The sequence below is a fragment of the Corvus kubaryi genome, unplaced genomic scaffold, assembly GCF_017639235.1.
Source record: "Corvus kubaryi isolate FWS band 111438036 unplaced genomic scaffold, C.kubaryi_AGA036_p1.0 37256, whole genome shotgun sequence".
Classification (NCBI taxonomy): domain Eukaryota; kingdom Metazoa; phylum Chordata; class Aves; order Passeriformes; family Corvidae; genus Corvus; species Corvus kubaryi.
Window position 1 is genome coordinate 27,942 of NW_024581076.1, and position 19,589 is coordinate 47,530.

The following is a 19,589-nucleotide window of genomic DNA, read 5'->3' on the forward strand; positions in this document are numbered from 1 at the left end:
CAAGGATTAATCTTGTGGGAGAACTAAACAGGCAAGAGTTACTGACAGGTCAAAGAAGGCTGAATCGGAAAGTAAAATGCAAAAGTTATAGAAAGTAAGGATCACTACTCTCCCTCTTAGAGTGGAGCAATTGGCTGTGGGAGATTTGACAGCAGAGAGTAACAAAGGAAAACTCTAACGAAGATGAGATTATACTAACTTGTTCAGGTGAGGGCTAACATCACCATGACTTTGAAAGTGTTTTCCTAAATTTTGCTTTTAAAAATTGATCAGACAACACTTAAAACTGTTCCAAAAGTACCAAAATACAAAACAGCAGGAAGAATTTGGGGTTTTTAAACTTTTTCATATGCTGTTTAGTTCGTCACAAATTTATTGCTGATTGTGTTAGGATGGACTAACAACTATTTAACCTAGTCTCCTAAATATTAGGAACAATATTACCTCAGATTTCTGCTCTGAACAATAATCATTTTCCATCTCCTACTGCTCTCTCTCTAGGTGCATAACTGCATATGGCAGTCATGCTGAGCGAGGAACAGCCAACACTCGATGCCTTTGTCCTGAACACAATTGTCTTTGTCCTGAACAACGCAACATGATCTGAAGTGTCAAATATTTCCCTAAACCACACGAGGAAATATCATTATGGTTCTAGAAAGGAAGCACATAGCCACTGAAGTCACTAGGCATAGTGATGTCCCCAGACACAAGACTACACCAGGAGTCACTTCAGTTATTCAAGCGTTAACTTACCATGCTGGTGTGATGTCTGAAACAGTTTGTTTCACTCATTTACACAGTCCAAGCACAGTGTCCACCAGCTTCAGCTAAATCCAGGAAGATCAAACACTTGTGCAAATCTAGTTACCATGTTCCTTCTCCACTCAGAAAACTAATGCACAATTAGAGGCTGCAAAAAATTCAGTTCAACTAATGAACACGCTTCCTTCTTATGGGAACTATCTCAGAAGCAAGAAATAATTCCATTTCCTTAGTCTCTTCAACTGAGACCACTTCCTTGCCTGTATCCCAAAACACTCTTTCTGTCATGCAATTTTATGGACTTCTCAACATCTAGTGAGCTCAAAACAGCAGTCCTTGAACTCACTGGTTCCTCCTAATTTCTTCCTTACTCAGCTCAGAGCAACAGCCAGTGCATTATACAAGCCCAGATCTGGCACAAAATCAGTATGTTATCAGAGAGATAACCCTGTAATTTGGCACGAACAGGCCAAATAAATGTTTCACAGTTCATTTAGTTCTGGCACTTCATTACTACTTACTATTGTACTTTGCAACATTTTTAACACATCCAGTTATATGATTAAGCACAATTTCCCAAGTTTTGTGAGTTTTTTCCCTAAAAAAATGGGAAAAAAAATCAGAATTCCACTACATTCCTGCTACCAATAAGTCATCTTCAGGGTGCTAAAGATCTAAAAAAAAAGCTCACAAAAAGCAAGAAATTTTCATTTCTTAGCTTTATCAGCAAACAATGAAAGAGGACACTTTTCCGGAGAACTCAGCAAACATTCATAAGAAAATTGATACATCTTCTTTCACTGAAAGGGTGCCCAGGCACTGGAATAAGTTGCCCAGGAAAGTGTTGGAATCATCACCCTTTAAAGTGTGGATGTGGCACTTGGGATCATGGTTTAGTGTTGAACGTGGCAGTGTTGGATTAACGGCTGGTCTTGATAATTGTTGCGAAACCAACCTTAACAAGTCTATGATTCTACTGAAATGACAAGACTCTTGACGTAGGGTCTTCTGCTGTCCAAGCAGGAAACGCCAAGTAACTATGGCATGAAAGGGGACCATGCCCTTTTGAGCACAGGTTATTTTTCCCATCCCTGTGTGTTCCTTCTCTAGATTTGCTGCAGTCAGCCCTCAAGATTTTTGTTCCAGCTTTACTGTTCTTCTCCAATCTGAAATACTTTCATCCATAAGCCTCTTATTACATCCTGCCAGAGTTAACCAGAACTTTTGTCACCAGTCTAAGTTTTTTTGGTGCTCCTGGAAAATATTCTTTAGGAAAAGCTTGACTTGACATTCAATACAACTGAAAATAGGATCTTGTAGCACAGTGTCTGGAAAATACTAATGCAATGCAGAAAAATCTCAGTGGAAGTTTCCCCCAGTTTCGGTGGGTTTAATTTGCACACACCAACATGTAAATATGATCAGCAAAGTACAGATTATAATGCAGATATATTGGTCAAGGTGCGCCATTAATAGCATTTTTACTATGTTTTTCCTTTATCTTAGTTCTCCCCTTCCCACCCCCCACTCCCTCTGTTCACCCTCCCCATCCTTTCACTACCCCAATCATTAGAGATTTAAGGCTGTACCAATTTTTGTTCTTTGGTGCCCTCTACGGGACTGATTTCTGCAATAGAAAGTTGCCAGGAAGAAAACAGACTTCTCCCTCACAGAAGAGCAAGCACAGAGCAGTCCAAATCAAGTACATTTGGAAGTGGAACTTCTGAATTGCTAATGCATTTAATCCATCCATAGGGTCCACGTTATAGGTCTCTGCAGCTACTGCTTTTGCAGCAGTTGCTTTCCTGTAAGAGCTTTCAATTCTTCCTCAAGAAAGCAACATGTTTTCTGAATAAGGTTTTAGGGATTTTTTTTTTCACAAATCTACAAAAGCCAAGGTCAGCAAGTATTCAGTCTCATCTTTTGCCTAAGGCCACAGCACATACATAATCAGTTCATCAGGTAAATATTTGATAAGAAAGATTTTAATTCAACCTTACATTACAAAGGATGCATTAAAAATCTTGTTTCAGAAGGCCAGCAAAAGGACATCAGATAGGATTTTTAACTATTGAGACACATTCTGATGGTAGGACTGTAGTTTTAAAGGCTGGGATATTTTTTGTCCCTTACAAGATACAAATTACAGAGTACCCAGCTTCCAAATACACAAATTTGCCTCATCTATACGGATCTTCATCCACAGAACTTGAAACACTTCTTAAATACAATATAAATACTCATCTATGATGGAATGAAAAAAAACCAAACTATCTTCTATGTGCTTACTGCCCAAAGGGACACTCTTCTTCCTAATTAAATTAAGGTAAGCTACGCCAAGGCACCTGTTGCCTACCTTATGAGTAGAATAAGAATGGATGATTAATGCTTAGCAACCTACCGTACCTTATTCCTCACTTCACTAATTACAGGAACATACATAGAATCGGAGAACCACAGAAATTTTGTGCTGGAAAAGATCCCCAAGATCACTGAGTCCAACCTTTTGACTGATCATCACCTTGTCAACTAGACCATGGCACTGAGTGCCACATCCAGGCGTTTCTGGTGATTCCACCACCTCCCTGTGTAGTCTGTTCCAGCGCTTAACAACACTTTCCATTAAGAAATTCTTCCTGATGTCCAACCTCAAGCCTTCCCTGGCACAGCTTCAGGCTATGTCCTTTCATCCTGCCACTTGTTGTCTGGGAGAAGATGCCAAGCCCCACCTGGCTACACTGTCCTTTCAGGTAGTTGTACCGAGTAGTAAGGTCAGTCCTGAGCCTCCTTTTCTCCAAGTTTAACACTCCCAGCTCCCTCAGTCACTCCTCATATGACTTACTCTCTAGACTCCTTCCCAGCCCCACTGCCTTTCTCTGGGCTCACTCTGGCACCTCAATGTCTTTCTTGAAGTGAGGGGCCCAGAACTGGACACAGAACTCGAGGTGCTGCCTCACCAGTGCTTGTACAGACACAGGCCCAGACTCAGACTCATTATCTTTATGACAACTGACTAATCATAGTCTCCAGAGCAGAAAACACAACACAGCACTCTGGTAGAGTCCTAGAATCATAAAAAGCCCATGGAAGAGCAAGCACCACATGCTCAACATGCCTGTGTTTGAGCATCCATCCTGTGCCAGCTGACCCTCCATGGACCACATGCTCAGACACACAAACTGCTGACTGCAACTTCCCAGTGTGCCCAGAGGAGGGAACAACACCCACCAGGGACCCCATCAACAGAATCCCCCTATGAGAAAGAGCTTAGAAGGACTGGAGAACAAGAGACAAAGCAGGTGAATGAAAGCAGGAGCAGCTGTCACAAAAGTGACAGGCGTGGTTTTGTTTGCTTTTGTCAGTGATGGATGGCTGTAGGGAAGAAAAGGGGTAGCCGGGTTTTACTGAAAGGTTTGGGGATTGCAATGCGATGTGTAAAGGCATTTGTGGTTGTGGTGATCCATTTGCAATGTTTAGTTGACTTACGCAATTCAGGGATAAAACTTGAAAGAAAGAGATGTGACCAAATGCAAAGAGTTCACAGAAGAGCAAAAACAATTTTAAAATTATATCATGTCTCCCCTCTATTAGATAGAGGGGAGACAGGATAAAAATATTCAAAAATAGAAAAGGCGTCCACAAATAGAAAAGAATAAATTACTTCTAGCTAGAACAAGAAATAAAGAACTTACAATATCAGTAAGAAATTTGAAGCTTCTACAAAGAAGCAGCTGTCTAACAGATAAAGAAAGCACTGGAACTGACTACTGAGGAAGCTGTGGAAATTTCAATGTCAGGCATTTTTTGCAAAAAAATCAGGATTCATTTAGATACAGTGGATCCTGTGAATAGAAGAGACTAAACAAGTACCAAAAAAGAAATTCCAGTTACTTGAAAAGGATAATATGTCCAGGATGTTGGGGGGAAAAAAAAGGAAGTCAGCAGAAAGCCTAGAGATAAAAAAAAAAAATTCTGGAGCAACTGGCTCCTAGACGAGTTTATGCCTTATTTTCCATCATTTCCACAATTAATTTTTAAATTCAACAAACAAGTCAGAAGGAAATATACACTTTCACAAGATCTGAATTTAGTTCACCTTGCCCATTGCCCCTTTTTACCAAAAGCTTTATAGGAAATAAAGTGAGGAAAAATGAATCTAAACCCATAACTGCTTCCATATGGCAGCATTACTCACTTGTTTCACATTTTCTGCCAAGAACACAACATAAACGGCACAAAACCCCAGCTGTGTTATCACTAGGAAAAAGTCCACAATACACCTGAGGAAGAAAAAACAAACATACATTATACTTAAAATCCAAACTATTAACCCATTGCTACCTAATACACAACTCCTGCTCCTGTTCAGAGTAGTCAAAATGCTAGATTCAAATGGCACATTAATCTCACAAGCTGTGCACTGCATGTTCCTCCTATGTCAAACCTGGGTGGTGTTTACAGAAAGAACACTGTGGCTCAGACTGTGCTTGAAAAAAGCGATACACAGAGGTGGCCTGAGGACAGACTGTAATGAAACTCTGCTAGAGACAAGCACAGAGCAGAGATCTGCCCCAGAGAACAGATTTGCTGCAGCACAGAGTCTCTGGAGACCCAATTGCCACTTGAGGCTTGTCACTCTTTGGTGCAATAGAAAATTGTCATTATCTATCCAAACAAACCGATTTTCCCTCTAATTGAGCTCTACTCCATTCCTACAAAGTTATCACAAAAGATCTTAAAACACTAGCTCACTAGCAAGATGCTGCATCCTTGAAAATAACAGGAATATAAAAAATTCTTCCATGAGTGAGGTAAAAACCATTTTAAACTAATGCTGAACAACATGCCTGTTTCAGATTTGGAATTTCACTACTCTGCAGTCAGTACCATAAACTCTACAAACAGCAACAATTGGCAAAGAAAAAATAATGTATTTTACGTAAAGAGGGATAAAATATTTAACAGACACAAGTCATTTATATCTTCATGTCATTATTGCAAAAATAGTAAGTATTTCTCCATTATTTGTATGTTATATCTAAACAGGAATCAAAGAATTGTTTTGCTTCCTTTCAGAGCACATATATTAAAGTAATTAACATTTGCAGTGTCAACCTGCAATGCAGAGAAATGCTGGGAAAAGAGAATGAAAACTTAAACTACTTCACTACATTAGACAATAGAGGATGCACTTCTGGTTACAACACATCTCTTCCTATATCACTAAACAAAATTCTTTTTCTTCAGAGCTCCTGTAGAACTGAAAATTGAAATGCCTAATAGAGTCACACATCCTCCCATCTCACAACTACTAGCTGGCACCAGGAAATAACAAATAACACTGCATAAAAGCATTTTTAAGGAAGGTAACATCTTAGTAAAATGGAAATCTCCTAATCATTCCAAGTGCAGCCATTAACTTAAAAAAAATTAATTTCCTCAATTAAATTCTAATTCAAACATACCGGCCCCAAGAAGCTCGTTTCTGAAGCGCAGTCAGGGGCCCCACTTCCATTGCACAGCTAACTGTATCACTATATCCCAGTGAGGACTTCTTCATCCTGAGATCAAAAAGTAAAGGAAGAACAGAGTTATCAGAAACTAGGAGGACCTAGAACCCTACTATGAAAATGCTGTTGGTCTTCCATGATGATAACAAGTTGTCACCTCTGGCAACACTGTGCTGCTGCTGAACTTCAGAGATATGGTTGGGGCTTCTATACTCCAGGAAGGGCTACTTAGCACTCTACAAGCATGTGAAACACAGTGTTGCTTCCCCCCCAGTTCAACAGTATTAAATGAGTTTCTTACAAAACAAGGGTTTTTTTTGATAATTACTCCAAAATCATATTCTTATGAGTTTAAGAAGTTAACCTCAAATCTAAAAGCCACAAAGAACTTAAACAAAATTCAACAACTCTTGCTGCACAAGCAGTTAACCACAATTGATTCAATGATCTTATTTCACTCATCAACTTTAAAGACCATTCAAAACTACAGAGGAAAAATTCAGGAATGACAGGGTCTGTTCAAAGTACAGTATCATATTAATTTGGTAAAATAGATTTTCCAGCTACAGGGACATGAATAGTTTCGTGATTCTACTCAGTTCAAAAGTTCATTGCACTTTGAAACATGAGACCCTCCCACTGCTTCTCTAACACCTGACAGTACAATAAAAATGTTTAACGAAAGTCACTATTAATCAAAATACTCTATCAGTCAAATCTGAGTTACTGCTTCCCCCAGTATTGCACGTCTCACTTGGAGGAATATTCAGTTTATCTGCTCACTAGGATCACTTTAACACATTCCTTCACCACTATAATTTCAAGGAATCAGGTTGCCACAATTCAGAGACAGAGCTCACATATAATCACGAAAGACATTGACAGCATTTCTTACTTCTTTTATTCCTATAAAGTACTTATTAAAGGGGTATTTATAAATTATACATTTTTCAAAGCTATGAATAAAGCTATGAATAAAAAGAAGGACTAACTGACTGAAAACAAGCACCTAAACTGTAGTGAGTTAAAACCTGATTATTAGCCAGCAGGGAAGAGGGTACTGGGCAACACAAGTTAAACCAACCTCATTTTGTATAAGAGCAGAGAACAAATATGTTTTTTCACTGTGTTGCTGTTGGGGTTTTAGGAGCTCTCCTGGTTTTTAGGGGTTTTTTTCTGTTAAAGGAATTTTGCCCATACATGTTGCTACGGGAATAAATGGCTGGGTACTTAAGAAAAACAGAAGAGCTGACTGCTCCTTTTCTTTCACCTGGGTGTGTGGGCAGTCGGTCTCCGAGTTCGCAGTTGGACAGAGAGGGAGGCTGCTTTCTTCGGCTGCTTTTCCTTCTGCTGGAGAAGCCCCGGGATCCCAAGCTCGCCCTCCCTGCCCCACTGGGAGCCGGGCCGTGGCTGCCCTGCCCCCGCCGCTGCTTCGAGCCTTCGCTGCGTTGTAGCCCTGCTCGCCCTGCCTTCCCAGACCTCCGGGGGGTTCCCCGCTTGGATACATCGCGTCTGCCATCCGGGATTTGTGCTCGTCCCTGCCCTTCCAGGCTGTTGTTCCCGAGGGTCCGGCCGGACACCGGGGCCAGCCGTCTGGGGTTTGTGAAGCCTTTGTTCCATCCCTCCCGGGATCCCAGGGCACCGGTGCCACGTGTTTCCCGAGCTCGCTCCGGAGCGCCCCCTGCAGCCGCGGGGGAACCATCGCACCTGCCCTGCTCACCGGGAGCCGCCAGCGCCCCTGCCGGCTGCGAGCGGAACTGCACCCGAGGGGAAAGGGCCCGACAGCCGAGAAGGCTGGGACTGGGTTTGTGATTGTTTGCTGTTACTGCCGTAGTTATTGCTGTTTGTTTGACTGGTTATATAGATAATAGTAAAGAACTGTTATTCCTATTTCCCACATCTTTGCCTAAAAAAGCCCTTGATTTCAAAATTATAACTCGGAGGGAAGGGGTTGCATCTGCCATTCCAAGGAAGGCTTCTGCCTTCCTTAGCAGACACCTGTCTTTCAAACCAAGACAGTTGCACAAAGCATGGCTATCATTACTAGGTGCACGCTAAGAATTTGAGTAGAAGATTCTAAACTGACAGAAGAAACTGCTGCAGCATCAGAATACTTTGTAGACTGAAAATCACAGACAGAAAAGAGAAATGAAAAAAAATAATACTCAAACTCAGCAACTGAATGAGTAGTTCCACATTTACCTCTGACATAGACAGTGGCTGCAACGTACCAAGATGTGCATACAGTGAACAGATATAACTCCTATGAACACAAGGCTGATTGGTCCAACCTGGCATGGAAAAAAAAAAAAGGGACAACACAGGAGATACAGAAAATTTAATGAAAATATGCTGGGGAAAAATTTTTACACGAAAAAAGCTTCACATTGTAGCAAATAAAGTAATAACTAAAAACTTTTCCCCCTCACTGGGGTGTTGCTGCTGATGTTTCATGGCATCCATTAGTTTCAGTTCACAACTTAAGAGAAGGCTGTTCAGGGGCGATCAAGCCACAAGTACCAAATGGGTACTTCACTCCTCTAACTGCTTCAGCTGCCAAAGAAGTTGGTCAAGAGAGAAGACTGCACAGACTACACAATTCAGTGGTTTGAACTACTTTGAAGTGGAAATGACAGTAAAAGTTACAAGTTATAGATAATTACCAAATTGTATCACTTGTTTCAGAGCCGGAGTTTGACCAGAAGTTTTCACAGAAGGAACTTGCCTTACACACATGTAACTTTCACTCTCAAACTAACAACCTGTGCTATGGAGTTACAGGATTATTTAGTCATAAGATGAAATTTCATTTGATTAAATTTACCCTGCCCTAGGAAATGCATTGTTTGTTACCAATTGTTTGTTACCATAAACAACCTGAGCTATACCCTGTTTCTGCAGAAACACTTGATTGATTTAACAAGCTGATGCTTCATCCTAAAACATACAATCTGCCTCTAGAGAAGTCTGGACAAAGATAAGACAACCCCATAGAAACAATTCCCATGAGACATCATAGGAGTCTGAGCAAATTAAAATCTTTCTTTCTTTCTCACAAAGTTTTTGTTTGGACCAGAAAAACACTTTGGCTAAGCAAAAATGCAATTCATGCAAGAGTAATTTTCTTTAAAACAACAAAAATCTTAATCTTCAGTACTGATTTCAACAAATTAAAGAGAAGAAACAACTCTACTAAGATGGGAGTGACAAACAATAAGTATTGAGATTTTAGTTTTTCAGGACCTTGTCTGTAAATCTTTCTAGATGATTTTTCTAGTCTATGAAAAAAGAATTACCACAATGCCAGCGTTTTTTATCGCAAGCGGAAGACCAAGAAGACCAGTTCCGATGTTTCCCTTGAGGAGGTGAGTCAGTGTTTGTATAAACCTGAGGATAAAATGTCACATTAGAAGTACACATAGATGGGGCAGATGGCAAAAACAAAACCACACCCTCTGTCTATAATAAAGTAATAAATTTCAAGTTTCAACTTACAGTGGTCCAGCTAGTTTAAAGAAAGTGCAGCACATGCAAATAGTGTTTTTATTCATCTGTACATGTGAGCACCCCCAAATAGAACACACACGTCTGATCTTCAGGTCTTTATTCCAGCTTATGAAATATTAATTTCTCAGAAATTTCATAGTTCTCCTGCCTCAGAGTCAAAATTACCAAGTTTTATCAATGTCATTTTAAAACCAGTAACATTCGAAACAATCATCAGCTGCAAATCACAATGCTGTCAGCCAAAGCTTTATCCAAAGAAAGAAAACCCAAAACCTTCACAAGCTTTTATAATGAAACTTTCGAAACAGGTTATCTCCATAGTCTTCTCAAAATCTTCTTTAAACAGCACTTGGATGTTGAGTATCCCAATTCCTTTACAAATGGGAACCTTGGAATATTTTATAGCCAGTATATTGTTTGCATCAAAAGAACAGAGAACCTACTCAAAATGAGCTGCTTTTGGGGAGAACTATGCAAAGTCCTTTTTTATAACCACAAAACTCTTCTGCAGGTGCAAGAAAACCCCTTCAGAGTTCAGTAAACTGCTCACAAGAAACAAGTCAGAGGCAAGAAATTTGAATAAGCGGATACTTAACACATACGTAATGCTTTCTTCATTCTCAAGCTGGTAATGCGTCTTAACCGGCAGGAAAGTATTTTCATGCTCTTCATCTGAGATGCCATCTGAGTCTTCTTCATCAATTAAAGGCTTCATTACTTCCATGCCTGTACAACAGAGTTAACACTACATTAGCATTAGAAACAAGCTTTTACAGTTCAGAAGCAAAACATGATTCAAACTTCCCAGGCCATGAGGTTTAAACATGTTCGTAACTATAAAGATGATTTAAGCAGATACATGGAGCACAAACTTGCACAGGATATCCTCTCTCTTTAAAGCGGAACATCATCTCATTATTATTATGGCCAAACACGACAGTTTTTCATTAAGAAAAACAACTTTCTATCATGAAAATATCGCTGGTTTAAATCATTTTGCAAGCTAATGCAACATTAAGCAAAACAGAAAAGTCATTCATCATTACAAAAGGATGAGATTCATCTTAACCACTGGTAGCTACTGCAGAATTAAACACTCAGTCTGCACTCAGCAGTGGTGAGCAAGGGCACATCCCCATCCTAAAACAGATCGGTAAGACAGATCTCACAGAAAATATGTCCACTCATTGAAGAAAGAACCAAAACACAGGAATCAGGCTGCATGCTTTGAAACCTGCAATTTCATGAACCTTTTTAAACTGGCATAAAACTCCAGCTAAATAACAGCACCAAGTAACAGCAAGCAGTCAGTAGTGAACAAAATTGCCTTTCAGGCAAAACTAACAGCTTATGCCACTTTAATGTTGAGGAAATTATAACCATTTTAAATTACTACAGTTAAGCAAAGCAAATCCTGCCAAGAGCAAAAAGATTATTTACCCTACACTTGCCTACCACAGTATCCATTCATAAAATATGTTGAATAAGTCCCAATTTCCGTAACTTTCTCCAAAAAAAAAAGAGAAATCCCTATGATGTTAACATTTTGTATTAAAAAAAACCCATACAAACAAAAAAACCACGTTTACATTTACATTACAAAGCAGCCATTTCGTGTCAAGGTTTTGGTAGTGATGGGGCTACAGGAGCAGCTTCTGTGACAAGCTGCTGGAAGCTTCCGCCATGTCAACAGAGCCAATGTCAGCTGGTTTCATGATGATTTGCTGGACAAGTCCAAGCCCACCAGTGATGGTGGCAGCACCTCTGCAATAACATAGCTAAGAAGGGAAAACAAACCTGCAGAGCAGCAACAGCTGGAGAGTGGACTGAGAATATGTGACAGGAACAGCCCCGCAGACCCCACGGTCAGTGCAGAAGGAGCGGCAGGAGGTGCTCCAGGTGCCAGAGCAGAGATTCCCCTGCAGCCCCTGGTGCAGCCCCTCATGAGGCAGCTGTGCCCCTGCAGCCCATGGAGATGCAGGGTGGAGCAGAGATCCAGCTGCAGCCCCTGGAGGGACCCACACCAGAGCAGGGGGATGCCCAAAGGAGGCTGTAACCTCGGGGGAAGCCCACGATGGAGCAGACTCCTGGCAGAGGACCTGTGGCCCCACGGAGAGAAAAGCCTAAGCTTGGAGCAGGTTTGCTGGCAGGTTTGTGACCCAGTAGGGGACACACACAGTTTCTGGAAGACTGTCTCACATGGGAAGGACCCACACTGGAACATGGGAAGAGTGTGAGGAGTCCTCCCCCCGAAGAGAAAGAAGGAGAAGAAACAACATGTGATGAACTAACCGCAGCCCCCATTCCCCATCTCCCTGCACCAGTGGAGGGGAGGAAGTACAGAAATTATGGGTGAAGTTGATCACCTGGAAAGAAGGGAGAGATGATTTTTTAGATTTATTCTTATTTCTCATTACCCTGCTCTGATTTGACTGGTAAGAAATTCAATTAATTTACCCAAGTCAAGTCTGTTTTGCCCATGACTGTAAGTGGCGAGTGATCTCTCCCTGTCCTTATCTCAACCCACAAGCATTTTGTTATATTTTCTCCAGTAGCTTTTGTGGACACCCAGAATCCAGCCAGGGTCAACCCACCACAGCCATTAAACAAATCATTAAGGTTTTTATGAAACCTTGGAGATGTCTAACCCACCAGCAGGGCACTGAAGCCAATGCTAAACAACAGAAACTTCTAAAGAAAACTGTAGAACATGTGTAAAAATCCTACAAAGCAGAAGGCAGCTTATCCAAGTCATTAAAATTAAATCATATGGCTCAAACTCTCCTGAAAACACGAAGAGGTCATCAAAGTTTCATGTCGGAAAAGCTGAAAGCCAGCAATGAAAGCACTTGACAGAAGCAAAGATGCCCAGTCAAGAGCAAAAACCAGAGGTCAGAGGCTCAACCAGCAAGTACACTGTAAAGAAAATTCATACTCAGTGATAGTCTAATTACACAAGTCAGGATGGACTCCATCACATTTCTCTACCTGGAATACAGTCTGTGAATTGATCAAAAGAAGGAGCAGCAAAGTTCCTTCCCTCTGCTCCCACAGCACTGTGCTGACTAGTTCTTGAGGATGCCACAACCATCATCCCCCTCAGCTCTGAGTCCCTGTGGGGCTCATTTGATGCTCACAAAGACCTGCATACTCTAGTTCTGGAACCAACATTTATCTCCTCAGGGATCAGAGGGAGTAGGAAGTTTCACCTAGTGAGCAGTTGATTAGGCTGATTTTCATTCTTTAACGTATTGATTCTAAAGTCACAATCTGAAGGAACAAGCCGAACTACAAGCATGCAAGTCTGTGATCACATAAGTTTCAATAACATATTAGAAAAAAAAAAATTTCCAGATTTGTCTCCATCACATTTTGTAGGATGCTCTTCGTAATGCTAAACAATAATGACAACACGCAGCAAGTAAGGTTCTTATTTAGCAGTAGCAAGGGACTAGCATGACCCTTAGGACCAACAGCTTTGGTGGATATCACCTACTGCCCAGTCAAGGGAGAAAAGTAAAATTTTCTTCTTCCATTGCAACCTGAAACATTTGACATATACACACATTTACACTGTTTACCATGCAGCCAGATGACACACAGAAGACTCTGAACATTTTAGACATCCCATTTTACTTTCTCTCCCAACTTCCTGACCCAACTTCTGATCCAAAGGTAGTCCTTTAAGAATAGATTTAGACATACTCAAGCATGCCCCTCATCTTTTAAGTAATAAAAATTTTCCTAACACAAGCTATTTTTCTTCTGAAAAGTCATCTTCCCATTCTTAAAGCCATATAGTCATCTAAAGGTTATTGTTATCACTGCCCCACTGTCCCATTCACCCACTTTCTCAGAAATTGCTTAAATTAGACCCAAGAATATCCATTTCCAATATGCACACTAAGGCTGGGAGTTCACTGTTCCTATTCTAATGTAAGAATGCATTTGAGAATAAATTCCATTAGAAGTTATAAAACACAGGTAACAGCAATGAGCACCAGCTCATGTTGCCATAACTATACAGGTTCCTCCGAAATATTGCATTACATAAAACATTCCAACAATGCTATCTGGTCTCTATTCCAGCCATAAAAATGCTATTGAATTGTCTCTTTTCCTCATCCTTCCTCCTTCATCCCATGACTGGTTAACTGTTTTGGCCTAAATATGTGAGCCCACTAACAGTAATGGTACTGAGACATTAACAGGAGGTTTGGATCATAAGACTTTCTAAGCATGGGTTTTCATTTGATAATACATCCCTATTGTTGGAATAATGTGGCTGTGTCCAACTGCACAGTCCCTGCCTGCATTGACATCCGTGTTTGTGTAACATCCAAATTTAATGGGTCCAAACTTGTAGTCTAGAGCAAAGGAAAAAAGCTTGAGCTTTGCATACTTGGACCTAGCTTGAAATTAATTATTCTGGAACGTCCGCAGTCACCACCAGAAAACTAGCACCAAATACCCATATTTCCTTTGATTCCTTCCTACAAAGGTCCAGTATGTGCAATTTAAATACAATCTCAAACTGCAGCACAAGAAAAGCATATGCATGTCATACCTGAATCAGAGACTGATTCAGAGTCTGGCTGCTCTCACAAAGCACATGGTGCAGAGCACACCTCAGCCAACATTAGATCCGTGCTCCACCAAACTGTCCTGGCTGCATCCAAACACACTATGAATAATCCATCCCAGTGCTCAGACACAGAGCTCACTGAAAATTTTGCATTATCATTATTCAGCACAACTAAAAATAAGGAAACTCATTTCTGCACACCCGTTTGTTTTCACTTAGACAAAGCACCAGTCAATTTTCAGCCCTGTCCCTCCACCACCCAATATGAATTTCTTTCCTCCTTGTTCCACCACAAAAATCTTTTCAGATCAAATGCTGTTTTCTAATTGTCTTTAACAGTTAATTAAACTGATATTGTTTCTGCTTTCTTCTGTGAACATCCATGAAAGCAGGGTGCCGAAAAGCTCTGCGAGTACTGCTACTATCAACCAAGGCAACACAAAGTGCATTTCAACTTCTCCCAGCATTATCACTCCAATGTTGAAACTAATTCCTTAAGCCACTGGAGAGATAAATCACTGATTCATTACAGCTACACATCACACTATAATCATGCATAAATGTCAACACTGTATCCTCAAAGACCCGAATTTTAATCACTAATCAGCCCCCAGTTACACAGTGAGATTAAATCCATAGTGCTAAAATTGTTATGACTAGTATTTCCAGTTTTGTATCTTCACATGTACTTTTCTATCCCCTAGAATTTGCCAGCATCTTGCCAACACTTATGGACATACTGCCAAAGAAACTTTTGAACTTTTAATAAATTTACTTAATTCTAAAGCTTTTAGAGCATGCTGAAGAAATCCGCTGGTTCAAAAGTTCTGCAAAGAAATTAATTTCCACTGAGAACTTTAGTTAATTTTTCTATATTGCTCAAGCAATTAACACTTTCAAATTTAACTGAACCACTCATCACCACCAGGGATAAAACTGATCTCCATCATTTTCATTTTATGGAAGAAATAGTGACAAAAGAATGAAGCAGTTTGCCAGGTGGGCATAGCAACTTAAAGGAGATATTAAAAATAAAAGCCAAGTACAATCTTCTATTGCTCCTTTGGAGAAGGTCATGCCCCTGACAAATGTCTAAAACCCCTTTTCTAAATCCATTTTAACAATACAATCCGGTTTTTGTTCGCTTGGGGGTTTTTTCCCTTCAGGTTTTTGAAGTCAGTGTCAGCAAACAGAATGAACTGGATTTGACATGCAAGCATATGAAGATTTGGGGGACAGGATACAGCACACCATTGTTTGCATCAGCTGGTTTTACTCATTTATGGGAGAAGGAACACACAGGTCTTGTCGGAGCAACACATCACACGTACATGAAGTGCTCAGCAAAAAGCAATAGGCAAAGGAGGCCTTGTACATACTTCACTGCTCAGTCAGCTTCTAGACAAGAACACGCCCACAGGGCCAGAAACACTGCCCAAGATTCACAGTTCAGTAAAATGTGTTTATTAAATAGTGTGACCCAGCGCCTCTGTAATTGGGATAAAGATTCAATTTAGCAAGCAGCTGTTTTGACTGCTGCATAAAAGAGAAAATCAGCACCACATTATCTTTACATTAGCCTAAAATGCGGCTTTATGCTAATATTTTCCCACGGGCTATAGAAAGTCATATTCGTGATCCAGAGGGCATATCCAGAGCTTCTGCCACCAACCAGGGCTGGCTGCTCTTATGGGACAAAGTTAGTGACTGAGTCTATGAACAGCAGACACATTCAAGGAGTCTACTGCAGTGTTAACACAGAAGCAACACTTATATCTGGCAGCAACCACATCTGTGACAACAGGAGAGGCTTGGTGTTCCCAGCAACTGCATTCAGTTCACAGATGATCAGTGTATTGCCTCTGTGCTGTGGAGAAGCTTTTCAATCCAGCATTCAGAACCAGGGCTCTCAAGATAAATGTAATTACAAAGAAAACATTGTCACTAATTATTTTCAAAGTAATGCTCAGTTACTCCCTCAACCACAGAAGGAAATACCTGTTTAGGTATTTAGGTTCTTTAGCCTACAAATAACCTTGCCAGCACTTCTCCAGAAGACAGCTAACTGTACAGTAGTGCTTTGTCCACAAAGCACACATGACTGCCACGTTACTCAGTCACATGCTTCCACCACCTCCAAAGACATTACAGAGAAAGACAAAGTGACTATGAATGGTACTGCTAGAGGCATGCTGGTCCAGATGGATAAACCTTTGTAGATTTTCCTAGCTCAAGGGGGAAATAACAGATAACCCCATTAAATCATACACAAGCCAGCTCCCTTTTTATTTTCCACTACAGCTACTCCTGTTGAATATAAGAGATACAAAAACAAGCAAACAAACCCCTCAAAATAAAAAAATTGAAAAGGAAAATCAAATCTGGTTTAAAAATTCCTATTAAATGCTAATAATTACATTTTCCAAAATACTAAAAGTGAGAATTAGCTTGTGTTTGTTTGTCAAGAACTCCAAGCTATGCTCCGTGCAGTTATTTCAATCCCGTTTTTATTTCTCTCTGGAAAATAAATCTCAGGTCATTTATTTCTCTCCATTACAGACTGTAACTTAATAAAGTAGATTTATTCAGCTTTGTGGTAGAATTTATTAATCTTGAGAACAGTTATTTCTAGTCAAATGTTGAAAGTCAATAATGCCCCTCAATAAGCAGGAGGAACTGTTTGCTTTTGCGTTGTAACTGTTGGATCCAGAAGGCTCATAAAATGGGACACTTGAGTTATTAAACCAAAGTGCACACAGGTCTGCATAGCTATTGCACACTTTTAGAGGAGCAATTTTACCCCAACCCACAATGGATCATTTATATGGACAGACACTAGTCTTAAATAATCCACTATCCTGCCTAGACCAAGCCACACATTTCTACAATTAACATGCTCTCAAGTGACAACGCATTGGCAAGACTTCAATTTTATTAAGTATTCAATAGCACTGAACCATGCAAAAGACTTCGGAATTATTATCAGGTGCGAAACTGCATTTTTAAACAGTTAATCCCACAGAAAATCCCATTTCTATAGGTTCTGGCAGGAAAACTGTCAGATCTGTGAACTTCGGGGGAAAAAAAAAGTGCTAAAATTTCTTTCAGCCTCCTTTCCTCCAAAGTGACAATCTCTCAATGCAAGATGGATCAGCCTTGGGGACAATAAAATTTGAAGCATGTTTTTCCAAGTCCTATCATTACCACTGGACAGGACAAAATCTGCAGGTTATAGTGGAACTGTCATCCTCAGATTTCCACCAAGGGGAACAAGGATGACTGGAGGACTGGAGCATCTCTCTTACGAAGGAAGGTTGAGGGAGCTGGGCCTGTTCAGCCTCAACACCAGACAGCTGAGAAGGGACCTCATTAACATGTCTAAATATTTAAAGAAGGGTGCCAAGAAGATGGAGCCAGGCTCTTCTCAGTGGTGCCAACCACTAGGACACGAGGCAACAGGAAGAAACTGATGCACTGAAGTTCCACGTGTACACGAGGAAGAGCCTCTTTACGGTGTGGGTGACCGAGCACTGGAACAGATTGCCCAGAGAGGTTGTGGAGTCTCTCTTACTGGTGATACTCAAGAGCCATCTGGACACAATCCTGTGCCAGGTGCTCTAGGATGACCCTGCTTGAGCAGGGAGGTTGGACCCGATGAACCCACTGTGGTCCCTCCCAACCTGGCCCATCCTGTGGTTCTGCGAACACAGCTTTGAGATGAGATTTTCCATGTGCCCAGCCCAGCCCCAACTGTACTGTGTAACTAAACCAGCTACGTGCTAACTCGTCCACCCACGGGCAGAAAAACTAAGAGATTAATACCTGTGTGCCCTCCACCACTTAGATTTAAAGATGGGAAGACTAATATACAGTAAATGCAATAACTACAATACAGCTAATATGTAAGCACACACACGCCCTGGAAAACCCCAACCCAGTCTTCCACGGCAGATAAAACCGTCACCTAACGATGCAAAGAGAATGTATTTCCATAAACTTCTATGGAGGCCGTGACTTCACCAAGAAACCGAGCGCCAGCCAGGTACGACTGCCGCCCCCGGGGAGCGGCCCCTGCCGCCCTGCAGAGCCCCCGGCTGCGCTGCCCTCACCCCGCCCGGCCCCGGTGCCGCCGATCCGGCACCAGGAGCTCAGCCCTCGCCGCCGCTTCCGCGGCCCCGGCGCGGCGGAGACACCGCAGCACAGCGCCCACCCCCGCCGCAGGTGGGATGGTTCATCCCACCCGCCTCGGTGCGCTGAGCGCCGCAGCGCATCCCCGGTGGGCCGAACCATCTCTCCTGAAGCAGAGGGGGGATGGGGGCTGGCCGGCCGGTCCCGGCGCTCACGACCCCTCCTCTCCGCCCCGCGGCCAGCCGCCATCCCGCCGCCCCTCGGGCGCTCCCGCCGCCGCCGGGCTGCACGGCTCGGGTCGCCTCACCCAGCTCCTCCCTGCCCGCGCTGGCCATCGCCCCGCCGGGCTCCTCCTGCCCTTCCGTCGATGTGGAACCGGCCGGCGCGGCGCATGCGCCCGGCGGGAGCGAACCATAGAGGGCGGGGGGCAGGCGGGCCCTGCGCGGGCTGAGGGGGGCGGTGCCGGTTCTCGGTGCGTGTCCTCCGCCTTCTCCAGCGCCTTGCCACGGCAGCGGCCCCGCGGCAGCGCCTGCTCGTAGAATCGTAGGGTATCTCAACTTGGAAGGGACCCATAAGGATCTTCAATGCCCTGGTCCATGTAGGAACGCCTGAAACTAAACCCTGTGACTAAGAGCACTGCCCAGACACTCCTTGAACCATGACATCATTATCACCCTTAGTGATGCTCCTTGGCTTTGCTGCGACCCCAGCTGTGGCCGCCCCATAAACCGGTGCCAGCATCCGCTGCCTTCGGCAGGGCAGGGGAGCCCGGCTTTGGATGGGGCACTGCAAGCTTTGAGCCATAATTAATCAGCAAAGACTGCAAACAAGGCTGGGTGCGAAGAACTCAGCAGAACTTGACAAGTGGAACGCTTTGAGACTCAACTTCCACTAGCTTCACGCCCACACCTTAACCTATCCTTCATGCTAGTTGCTCCCAGAATAACCTATCAATAGTTCTTCATCATAAATTTTAAGATTCTACCTATAGCTGTGGCTGATTTGATTTAAGGAATAAAGTTTCCAGCTGCTAGTTTCCTAAAACAGATTTTGGGTTTTTTTAATTTTAATGGAGAATGTATGATAAAGTAATT

General features: G+C 42.1%; 1 protein-coding gene across 1 annotated transcript in view; it reads right to left on the minus strand.

Moving 5' to 3' along the window:
- The window catches only part of SLC36A4 (solute carrier family 36 member 4), a 46,522-nt gene extending 27,597 nt beyond the window's left edge, over positions 1-18,925 (minus strand). Inside the window, 7 exon segments of the mRNA XM_042023684.1 lie at positions 4,961-5,045; positions 6,231-6,326; positions 8,478-8,566; positions 9,572-9,662; positions 10,385-10,508; positions 18,803-18,886; positions 18,889-18,925. Coding sequence (XP_041879618.1) covers positions 4,961-5,045; positions 6,231-6,326; positions 8,478-8,566; positions 9,572-9,662; positions 10,385-10,508; positions 18,803-18,886; positions 18,889-18,910 — 591 coding nt within the window. The 5' untranslated portion in view covers positions 18,911-18,925.
- Positions 18,926-19,589: the final 664 nt, after the last annotated feature.